The sequence below is a fragment of the Parambassis ranga genome, chromosome 15, assembly GCF_900634625.1.
Source record: "Parambassis ranga chromosome 15, fParRan2.1, whole genome shotgun sequence".
Classification (NCBI taxonomy): domain Eukaryota; kingdom Metazoa; phylum Chordata; class Actinopteri; family Ambassidae; genus Parambassis; species Parambassis ranga.
The window spans coordinates 14,332,790-14,343,867 of record NC_041035.1 but is presented as its reverse complement, the minus strand read 5'-3'; the positions used below and the strand labels follow the sequence as shown (position 1 = coordinate 14,343,867).

The following is an 11,078-nucleotide window of genomic DNA, read 5'->3' as shown; positions in this document are numbered from 1 at the left end:
GGATTTGCTAAAATGACAAGTGGATGGATTTGCAAGTTAAGAAAGCTCAGAGGCTTTATGAGTCCTGCGTCACAGTCATTAGTTTCCCCTGGGATCCCCTTACCCTGTAAGCCACTCACTACCTTCTGTTACCTGGGAGAAGGTTGAAAGCTTGTCTACAGAGGAGTTGGGGATATGTCCCAGTAGTCCACCGACACTGCTCTGTTCTTCCTCTATCCAGCATCCTTTATCTGAGGGGAGCATCTTTTAGACGGAGTCCTTCATCCAAACTTGGACAAAATGGCAAGCAAGGACAGTGTGGAGAAGTTCCTCGACAACAATCCACAGTTTGCTAAGGAGTACTTTGAAAAGAAAATCAAGGCAGATGTGATCACTGCTGCTTTCAACAACCAGGTCCAGGTCAAAGACACAGCCTCTTACAAGGATGTCTCCAGCATCCAAGAGGCTGAGCTCATCTTTGAGCTTCTAAAGCAGATGCAGGGCAGTGCCCCAATGGAGAAAGCCCTGCATAAAATTCTTCAGAGGATCGCTCTACTCATCCAGGCTGATCGTTGCAGCTACTTCACCCACAGGGCTCGTAACGGAACGCCTGAGCTGTCCACAGTTCTTTTTGATGTGACACATAATTCTCCATTTGAGAAAAACCTGGTGAACCCAAATGTAGAGATTTTTTTCCCCACTGACATGGGAATTGTTGGATGGACAGCACATTCCAAGAAGCCTCAGAATATTCCTGATGTGAAGAAGGTGAGCACATGAGCAGACAGTTGGTTCTTAATTGAAGGAGTGATCATGCATTTTATAGGAGTTTTATGTTGTGACTTTGTGTTTGTGTAGCTTGCATCTAACCTGGGATTTATGTTGGTTTGTTTTTCAGGACTCTCATTTCAGCAACTTTGTGGATAAACAGACCAATTACACCACCAAATGCATGCTTACTGCTCCTGTTATGAATGGAAAGGAACCCCTTGGTGTTATCATGGCACTCAATAAACAAGGTGCAGATGAATTCTCCAAGAGTGATCAGGAGGTGAGTACAGAAAACGATGTTTTGCATCCATAAAGGCAAAATCTGCACTTGACTGAGACAGAAGCTGAAAACATTGCAGAGGGTGCTTAAACCCCCTGTCTCTGACCTGCGTTGGTATTCTGGGTGACAGCTGAATTTATAATCCAGTTAGGGAGGAGACGCTCTGACATATTTTCATGGGATCCTTTTTTTGTAATCTGCCTTTAGACATGGACACTGCGAGGGAATGTGAGACATAAAGTGATATAATCTGTTCTTTTATCACAGCTCTTCAATAAATATGTGAACTTTGCCTCTGTGGTTATTCTCCAAGCACACACTGCCTACATGTGGGATGTAGAATCCAGGAGAAGTCAGGTAAAACATAATTATGAGAGACTAAATCCATTTACTTATAGTACATCAATAATAAGTGTATCCTGATGAATTTCTTTGCAGGTCTTGCTGTGGTCAGCCAGCAAAGTTTTTGAAGAGTTGACAGATATTGAGAGGCAGTTTCACAAGGCCTTGTACACAGTGAGGACATACATCAAATGTGAGAGGTACTCTGTCGGACTTCTGGACATGACCAAAGAGAAGGTGTGTGGGGAAAAAAGTCTCTCAGCTTCATGTACATGGTACACACACAGTGACGTGAAATCTTTGTTTCCTTTCCAGGAATTCTTTGATGAGTGGCCGATCAAACTTGGAGATCAAGAACCATACAAAGGCCCCAAGACACCTGATGGCAGAGTATGTCAAGGGCTGGGTTTGTTGTTGACATTAAACCTAATTACTACTAATTTCTCCAATTAAATCTCTCCTGTGGTTAACAGGAAATCAACTTCTACAAGATTATTGATTACTTACTGGAGGATAAAGAAGAGATTAAAGTTATCCCGTAGGTGTCATGATTCACTTGTACAGTGTCTGTTGTAATCATTTAGATCTGATGTTATTTTAACCTGAGATCCTCCGCTTTAAATTCACAGTGGCCCTCCTGCAGACCACTGGGCTCTGGTCAGTGGACTCCCAACATATGTGGCTGAGAATGGATTTGTAAGTTCCATTATTTAGTGCACACTGTATACAGAATACCTCCTACTGAGTATTTCATGACACCAACTGTTTTTTTTCTCCTCCAGATCTGCAACATGATGAATGCTCCATCAGATGACTTCTTTGCATTTCAGGTAGAAGGTTCCTTCTCTTCTCTGACCAGTGACCAGTATTGCATCTGGCTAACACAACTCGAATCGAATATATAAGGAATCTGGATGTTGTTTTTGGACACGTTTGACAGAAAGAAGCAGTGGATGAGACTGGATGGAAGATTAAGAATGTCCTCTCCCTCCCCATTGTCAACAAGAAGGAAGAAATTGTCGGTGTTGCCACTTTTTACAACAGAAAAGACGGAAAACCGTTTGAGGAACAAGATGAGCAAATCACAGAAGTATGCAGAAATGTCCTTTTCTAATACCGTATATTACTTTCTATATAAGAAGTTCTGTAGGTTATGAGAAAGAACATGTTTGTCTTTCAGTTTTGTTTTGTTTTTTTACTAGGCTCTGACGCAGTTCCTTGGCTGGTCCACCCTGAACAGTGATACATATGACAAACTGAACAGGACGGAGTGGAGGAAAGATATTGCTCAAGAAGTTCTCATGTACCAGACTAAGGCAACACCAAATGATGTGCAGAGTATTCTGGTGAGATGCTGCCCCCCTTATGCTGATTATTATTATTGTTATTATCCCAGACAGGAAGAGCTGCCTTTTGACTGTAACTGTCATTCCTCCACAGAACACTTTGAAGAAGTTTGATTCTGCGCCAGAAGACTGTGACCAGAAGGAGATGTACAAACTGCTGGTAAGCACTGTGATTTGTCTGGACTCAGTTTTGCACAGCACAGTTTGTATCGTAACCCCTGCCTAATTGTTTTCAAATTGCAGAAAGCCAAAATTCCTGACGCCAAAAAGGTGGAGCTGCTTGAATTCCGCTTCAGTGACTTTCCTTTGTCTGAGTTGGAACTCATCGAATGTGGCATCCGCTGCTTCTTCGAGCTGGGGGTGGTGGAGAAGTTCAAAGTCCCTGCAGAGGTACAGTCCTGCCTGACACTATGTCTGTAGCACATTTCCAGAGTTAAATGCAGCCATATTGTTTTTTTCATTGTGCAGATCCTGACACGATGGATGTACACAGTTCGGAAAGGATACCGTGACATCACCTATCACAACTGGAGGCACGGCTTCAACGTCGGACAGACCATGTTCGTTTTGCTGCTGGTGGGTCTGAGTGCTTCTCATGTTTTCCTTTCACGTGTTCCACTTTTTCGTTTTAGCATATGTTCATCCTCGCTTCTCCTCAACAGACAGGTAAAATAAAGAAGTATTATTCGGATCTTGAGGCCTTTGCCATGGTTGCTGCTGGATTCTGCCACGATATTGACCACAGAGGAACCAACAATCTTTACCAGACAAAGTATGCTTTTTTATTTCAGTTAGCAAACTGATGTTTGAATACCACACAATAAAACTAGAATCACAACTTTTGTAGGAGTGCATCGCCACTGGCAAGACTGCACGGCTCCTCAGTGATGGAGCGACACCATCTTGAGTACAGTAAGACACTCATGGAGGATCAGGACTTGAACATCTTCCAAAACCTTCAAAAGCGTCAGTTCGAAACTGTGCAGCATCTCTTTGAAATTTGCATAATCGCTACTGATCTGGCCCTCTATTTCAAGTAAGGAACAACTGTTTTTTTTGAGGAAGTAACAGTTTATAAAATGGGTCTGACAGTTTTCTAATTTTTCAGGAAGAGAACAATGTTCCAAAAAATTGTGGATGCTTGCGAAGGAATGCCAGAGGAAAAAGAAAGGATCAACTACATCTCTAACAATCCAACCAGGAAGGAAATTATTATGTAAATACACCAGCTTTTATTTAGGTAAGATTGTCAATACATACTTGTCCTTCACCTGTGTTGTATCGTCTGCAGGGCAATGATGATGACAGCCTGCGATCTGTCAGCCATTACGAAGCCATGGGAGGTTCAGAGCAAGGTGTGTTACCGTCTTCAGATGTGTATCAGATGTAAACATTTGAGGCATCGGTTCTCATCGCTCTGTTGCTCATAGGTCGCTCTGATGGTGGCAGCAGAATTTTGGGAGCAGGGAGACCTGGAAAGGACGGTTCTGGATCAGCAGCCAATTGTAAGAGCACCGTGCTCCACCGTGTTCATACCATGAAGTCATGAACTTATAATAATGATCATCATTCTTCTTTCAGCCGATGATGGACAGAAATCACGCTGACCAGCTACCCAAAATGCAGTGCGGCTTCATCGACTTTGTTTGCACCTTTGTGTACAAGGTACCAAGATCTACACTCCGCGCACATCATTCCTAATAAATCCATGTGTTGTTTTTCCTCACTAACGTCTGTGCTTCTCTGCAGGAGTTCTCTCGTTTCCACACAGAGATTACCCCCATGTTCGAGGGGTTAACTACCAATCGAGGAGAGTGGAAAGCCCTCGCCGATGTACATGAGGCCAAGATGAAGGCCATCGAAGGCGAGAAGAATAAGCTGGAAGGTGGTAAGCACTTTAACCACTCTCCACTCATTATGTGTCTGTGTTTTTTAGCCTGTCTTTCACTGTGTTTTTCCTTTTACAGCTCAAGATGGGAAGTCATCAAAGACGTGTGTGGTCTGCTAGAAGAAGACGAAGAAGCAGTGACGAATGTTTGGATACCTGTGAGTGTGCAAGATCCCTTAAGTGTTATTTTTATATGCTGGAATATATAGATCCTCTAACCTCTGAAACAGAAAGCTACTTCCTCAACATTATTCTTGTTTATATAAAACCGTCTTTTAAATAGAATGAGGAGTACATATGTTTATTTTATTATACAGCATATAAAGATGTTACATTCACTAAACTGAAAAAATAGGCTGCAAATATAATGCACTGACATGTACGATTTTTAAACATTTTTTAACAAAATACTGTTATTTTGTAGAGATTAAACTCTGTGCATTCTTTTATTGCAGCAGGGCTTTTAAATTTCAAGCATATGGGTGGGAGATGTAAGAAGATTTGACAAAATTGGATTTGGTTATAAGCCAGCTCGAGCCCCGAGGCTTTCCATTTTAAGACCCCTGCTTACATAAAGTAAAAATACTGCCGGTCTGCTCATAAGTTAGCCTGTCCACACTATATGTGGTAGGCCTATTTACTGGAACAGGAAGTGTAACCTTTCTGGAGTCATATGTAAACATTAATAGACAAGAGACATGGCTGTGAGACAACATCTTATTTATTAATTATGTTGAAATGAATTGTTTGTTAAGATCTTTAAGTCTCAAGAAATGCAAGGAAATGTGTCTGTATCATGTAAGTATAGCTTCACTTATACTAAATAAATGTGCAATAGCATTATATGTAAAGCATAAATAATGTAAATGAAATATATTTTTAAATGATGGAAAGCCTGTGTTTTTGCATGTGGGAACATCTGTAGTTACAGAAATGAAACAGTCACTTTGTTTATTTTTTAAGACGGGCTGTATTACCTTTACCATACTCTTTAGATGACTGTATCGACAGTAGATTGCAGCCTTGATTGACTCCATGACTGACACACATGGCTCTGTGTGTAAACTGTGCTCACTGCTGAGATGAGCTAAAGAAGGGTTTAGGAGACCTGGCCCGACTAAACATCACCTTTCAATCAACTGCTAACAAGCTTACAGGAGACTGTGTGACTGATTTGGAGCTGCGTTTGCAGCTTTCACACATTTATTTATACATGTTGCAGCTTTCACACATTTATTTATACATGTATACATATATCTGCTATAGAACTAAACACATTATACATATTACAGCTTATATCTGTTTGTATCTTCCTGCCTTTCAGTAACATTTTTGGAAAATATGTTTTTATTGACGACCCTTCGAGCTGTCCTTTACTCTGACTTGTCCTTTTTCATCTTCTCCCAGTGTGTCACATGTGACATTTTTATTAGCATTTTGTGATCTATCCACATTGTATTTATCAATGCTGATGGCGGATGGAGGATGGAGGGGCACTTACCAGAAGTAACCATTTTAGAAAAGTCATTCATTATACTCATAACATATGAATATGGATGGACTGTAAATTTACTCCACACACAGTTACAATAGGTTCTTTGACAGAGAATATTGCACAATACATCTCTCAGGACAAGGACTCCTGTGTTTAAAGTGAATGAATGATAAATGATTTCACCAACAATCAACTTCTTTGATCCATAATTTCTCAAAGCCAAAAAAAGAAGACAAAACAGGAGATAAGAAGCCAACTTGTCATAGTGTGCTATCACTAATACATACAAACTGTAACTGGTAGTGTCCGGTATGTACTGCTGAGACAACACGTGCAACAGATAATCATCCTGGTCATGACTGGCTCAAGCAGGTGTTCATACAAGAAGCAGAGAGCATGTCAGTTACAAAAGCCATGCAGTCACTTCGGGAGAGGTAAGCCTGCTTTGTGGACTGACTGAGAACCCTGGGGTCAACCAGCAAAATGAGTCTTCACTCAGTTAGCTTATTATAAATACAAAACAACCATTTTAAATTAGTAAAGAAGATCAGAGGGGACACAAGTGTGGACTAAAAGATGTTATGGTTAAAAAATAAAAGGTTGGGAGGTTAAGAGACAGAATTTTTAAAAGATCATAAATCAATGCAGCCATGACAGCTGTATCTTAGCTCCACATTTCCCTCTAGTGGTGTTATTGGCTCATCAGCAAATAATGTCTTTAAAAAATAGATTTACTAAACCTACAAACTGGCTTATAATTATATAATATAATTATAAGTTATAATTAAAAATAATGAAAATGTTTTTTAAGGGGTTTTAGTGAAGTTCGAACCCCAAATTTCAAATTCAAAACACCAGACTAACTGTAGTGAGAAATCTGTGCCCTATTCTGGAGATGAATGGTGACGTTTATGTAGAGGCTACCCATCATGTTGTAGCCCAACAATAATATCCAGTGTTCTCTGTTTAGACTGATAGCTGCTTATAAAAAGCGTCTGCGTGTCCATGAGTTTCCTCTTAGCAGAAGAAGCTGCCTATAATAGCTTCATTGTCTCACCCATCTCTTACCCAGAGCACAATGCTGATCCTCTTTTTCCACAAGCAAAATTGTATTATCATGGTAAACTGGCTTTGGATATCAAATGGTTGTAATCACATTAGGGATGGCGAGAGAGACTGGAGGTCCAGAGCAGTATTTATTAGAGACCTTTTAAAAAGCCCAGCACATGTTTCTTCCCAGAAGGGTCTGACGCATGCAGGTCTGCCTGCCGCACTGAGTAAACATATTAATCTTACAGCTCTGGAGGGATCTAGGAAATTAGATGGTTGAAGAAGACCTTATAGGGGCTCACAGAAGGCCTTTGTGTCTGGAACAGAAGACGAGAACACTGCAGTGAAACTGTGTGTGTTTCACAGCAGTAAATCCTAGAAGGATCTGGCCTTTTTTGATGTGCCTTTAAAGGAATCATGATTTAATGAAGCAGAAAGAAGACCTTAGTGTGTGTGTGTTAGTGTGTGTTAGTGTGTGGGTGTGTGTGTGTGTGTGTGGGTGGGTGGGTTTGAGGGGGATGGGGCTCATCTGAGCAGATGTCAGTGTGACAGGAGGGCTTCCCCACACCCCTTCAGCACAGGTCAGAATCATTCTGCATCCTGCTGTCGCCATGGCAACCGCGCACAAACCAGGAAATAAACCACAAATGCGCACATTTCTGAGAACATGTAAGAACACATACACACACACACACACACACACACAACCACACACACGCCTTGTATTAACAAGTCAGAGCAAATCTTCATCAGCGTGTTTCCCACGCGCTTCCCGCATAGAAAGCTGGTGTGCGTCTGCGCCACACAGACAGCAATCCGCTGCCTCATGTCAGGGTTTCATTTTCTCCAGCTGATTCACCAAAAAAAAAAACTGCACAGCTCCGTTGCCTATTGGACGGAAGCCTCCAGGAGCTTGACACCAGCACACAAAAACACACGCACACGCGCGGAGTGTGTAGCGTTCGCTGAGATGCTATAGGCGTGGTTTTGGATGGAGATGCTCCGTCTGCTCCCGCTGGGATCCCCACCTGCCTTCACACCGCTTCTGTCACCGCGCCAGCTGGTATTTTCCTGAGCTTCAGGCCCTACAGCACCTTAGATTTGATTAGATTCTTTTATTACTTCTCACGCAGGATATAGATTTTTTTTTTCCTGTCTGTGGGTGTGGTGTGATTATAGCGCCGTGGACGCGCGGGACGCCCGGTTTAATCACCTCCACAGCGGCGCACGGCACTTGGCGGAGATAAACAAGAGCGGACAGCGCGTCGTTTATTGGCCTCCAGGCAGCAGCAGGGGACCCTGGTTCATGTGCAGGGCTGTTCGACGCGCAAGTCGTGCCCACCGCGGTTCGCAAGAATGGAAAAGACACCCAAAAGATCGCCATGGCTTGGCTTACTTGTGCTGGCGTCTGTTTTACTTTTAGCGGACAGCAAGAGAGCCAGGCAGCCCCGCTGTCCCTCATCATGTATATGTACCAAAGATAACGCGCTGTGCGAAAGCGCAGGACTGATCCCTCGCAGCTTTCCCCCCGATGTCATATCACTGTAAGTCACATTTATCATTCTTTTATGATACAAACACGAACCACAGGGCACGGTTATGGCTCTGTGTGCTGTAAGACGCCGTTTTTTCTGCTGCAGAGAAATGCAAGGACTGCAATAAGTGTTCGCAGTCAATGCTTCAAAGCTTGACACTGTGTGTGTGTGTGTGTGTCGTGTTTTTCTCCCACAGATCCTTCGTCAAGTCTGAATTCACTGAGATCCCGAAGGAGAGCTTCATCCACACGCCTGCCCTGCATCTCCTGTGAGAAATCTGTTCGGAGCCTTGTGTTCTTCAGCCTTTTGTTGCATGTTGTCAGTCCCCAGTGAGCTTATCAACGCCATGTTTAATGTTCAAGACTTGCACTGATGCTTGTACATTATCACATCAAGAATAGGTGGCTATTGGCTGTCCAAATATTCCTAAATGACCGCCACGAACAATCCGTCTAAATAAAAAACATAAATGTTTCTGTGCATGTTTGAAATCAGATTTTGGTTTCATGTTGAGATCTATTTGTGGGGAATTCCTCCTTCTTTTGAAGAGGGAATCCCCCTCCTTGTCTCATGGGGTGGAGTATTGACTTGGTCACATTGTGCCTGAAAACATGTGGAGCATCGATCCCTGTCTGTCAGTCAGGTCAGTCTGTAATAAAAACCCCATGTCCCCTCTGCACAGCCTCTTCACAGCCAACAACCTGGAGTCCATAAATGAGGACGCTTTCCTCGGTCTTCCTCATCTAGAGTATCTGTGAGTAGATGGCACAGATTCATCCTGGCAGCCTCTTCTGCTTTCAGCTGTCAGTTCTCTAACTCCTCTTCGTCTTCTTCTTCAGATTCATTGAAAACAACCAAATCAAGTCGATATCACCAAATGCTTTCCGTGGACTGAAAACCTTAGTGCACCTGTGAGTACGCATTTCTCACTTCCATGCAAAAACCAAGATATAAATTAGCTCTAAGTATGTTGATTTCAATGTAAAGTCGGTTAATAGTGACAAGTCTATCACACAGCATATATTATAGACATTCACTGCAGCACTGTGCAGCTGTTAATATGATTATAAAGCACATCCTCCCACATATTCACTGTATGTTTCAACACTGACTACAGCAAAACATTATTCATTTTAAACAGCAACAAAAAAACAACTCACCATAAGGTGATGTCATATTTAAAATAACGCAACAGCAACTCCTTTCTCGCCTTTTTTTTTGTTGCACAGCAAGCTATAAAATGGCTGAGGCGACAGAAGTAAAAATAGCTTTATGTTATCTCAAACTCACAATAAGCAATGTTCCTGCTTTCACTCTCCAGGGTGGCAAATACGTGCAACTAACAGTGTTCATGTCTACATATCACTGTGAAGAAACACTGCATAACTGCACCAGCATTAGGAAAAGACTGATGGGGAGGGGGAGGTGCACTTTAAATGCAAACATTAAGCAAATATGTTTCCTCTTCATCAGGAGTCTGGCCTATAATAACCTGGAGACTCTGCCCAAAGATTTGTTCAAGGGTCTTGAGGCCTTAACAAAAGTGTAAGTATGAGTTTTATTATTATTTTTCAAACCAAGAGGTTCAGATGTAGTAATAATAATAATAATAATAATATAGATGATCATTTACATAAGATTGCATGTCTTTGTGAACAATGGGTTCTTCTGTGCAGGCATCTATATATAGAGCACTGGATCATTATTTCACTTCATCCAAGACTTGATAAATGTGTGGGCAGCTGGTGCTTTTAGCGCCATTAAAATTACATGGAACAGTGAGGAGGAGAGATAGTTTGCAATCTATCACCCACTGGAGATGTGCAGTTCTCCTTTATAGTGCTTCTCTAGATGTAAATGAAAGAAAGTGAAGCTCTGTGGTAGAGTCAGAGAGCAAAGCTCACGGTCACACCTCGGAGATGGAGAGCGTCCACTCGGACAGCTTCTTGGAGGTTAGTCTGGTGGTTTTCTTCCTGCAGAGACCTACGGGGAAACCAGTTCACCTGTGACTGTAAGCTGAAATGGTTGGTGGAGTGGATCTACAGCACGAACGCCACCATGGATCAGATTTACTGTAAAGGCCCGGCCTCACAGCTGGACAAGAAGATCAACGACCTGGTGCCACAGTCGTTCGACTGCATCACCACAGGTGGAGCACAAACCGATACTCTCCTAGCGTCTGTTGGCTTTTCGTTGTTATTTTAAGCCTGTGTCTCTCTCACAGAGTTTGCTTCATACCAGTCAATGAAGTTTGAATCTATATCGGTGGAGGCGTTTACTTTCGGGAATGACCAGTTCGTGGTGTTTGCCCAGCCCTTCATTGGGAAGTGCAGCTTTCTAGAGTGGGATCACGTAGAGATGGTGTTCAGAAACTTTGACGACATTGACAGTA

At 42.4% G+C, this 11,078-nt stretch overlaps 2 protein-coding genes across 2 annotated transcripts in view; both read left to right on the top strand.

The window, feature by feature from the left end:
- Positions 1 to 249: 249 nt before the first annotated feature.
- LOC114447265 (cone cGMP-specific 3',5'-cyclic phosphodiesterase subunit alpha'-like) lies at positions 250 to 5,191 on the top strand. The gene is made up of 21 exons (XM_028423433.1): positions 250 to 747; positions 878 to 1,030; positions 1,298 to 1,387; positions 1,469 to 1,609; positions 1,688 to 1,762; positions 1,846 to 1,910; positions 2,002 to 2,068; positions 2,155 to 2,202; positions 2,313 to 2,462; positions 2,575 to 2,718; positions 2,813 to 2,878; positions 2,962 to 3,108; positions 3,187 to 3,294; positions 3,381 to 3,490; positions 3,566 to 3,754; positions 3,827 to 3,934; positions 4,010 to 4,073; positions 4,149 to 4,223; positions 4,300 to 4,383; positions 4,468 to 4,606; positions 4,686 to 5,191. Exons 1-21 carry the CDS (start codon positions 280 to 282, stop codon positions 4,724 to 4,726), a joined length of 2,532 nt encoding a protein of 843 aa, XP_028279234.1. The 5' UTR covers positions 250 to 279; the 3' UTR covers positions 4,727 to 5,191.
- A 2,763-nt stretch (positions 5,192 to 7,954) lies between these two features.
- Positions 7,955 to 11,078, top strand: part of LOC114447028 (leucine-rich glioma-inactivated protein 1-like) — a 4,967-nt gene continuing 1,843 nt past the window's right edge. The window contains exons 1-8 of the mRNA XM_028422994.1: positions 7,955 to 8,214; positions 8,331 to 8,695; positions 8,883 to 8,954; positions 9,369 to 9,440; positions 9,526 to 9,597; positions 10,160 to 10,231; positions 10,666 to 10,835; positions 10,911 to 11,075. Of these exons, the coding sequence (XP_028278795.1) occupies positions 8,508 to 8,695; positions 8,883 to 8,954; positions 9,369 to 9,440; positions 9,526 to 9,597; positions 10,160 to 10,231; positions 10,666 to 10,835; positions 10,911 to 11,075 (811 nt within the window). The 5' untranslated portion in view covers positions 7,955 to 8,214; positions 8,331 to 8,507. The remainder of the gene's footprint in view (positions 8,215 to 8,330; positions 8,696 to 8,882; positions 8,955 to 9,368; positions 9,441 to 9,525; positions 9,598 to 10,159; positions 10,232 to 10,665; positions 10,836 to 10,910; positions 11,076 to 11,078) is intronic.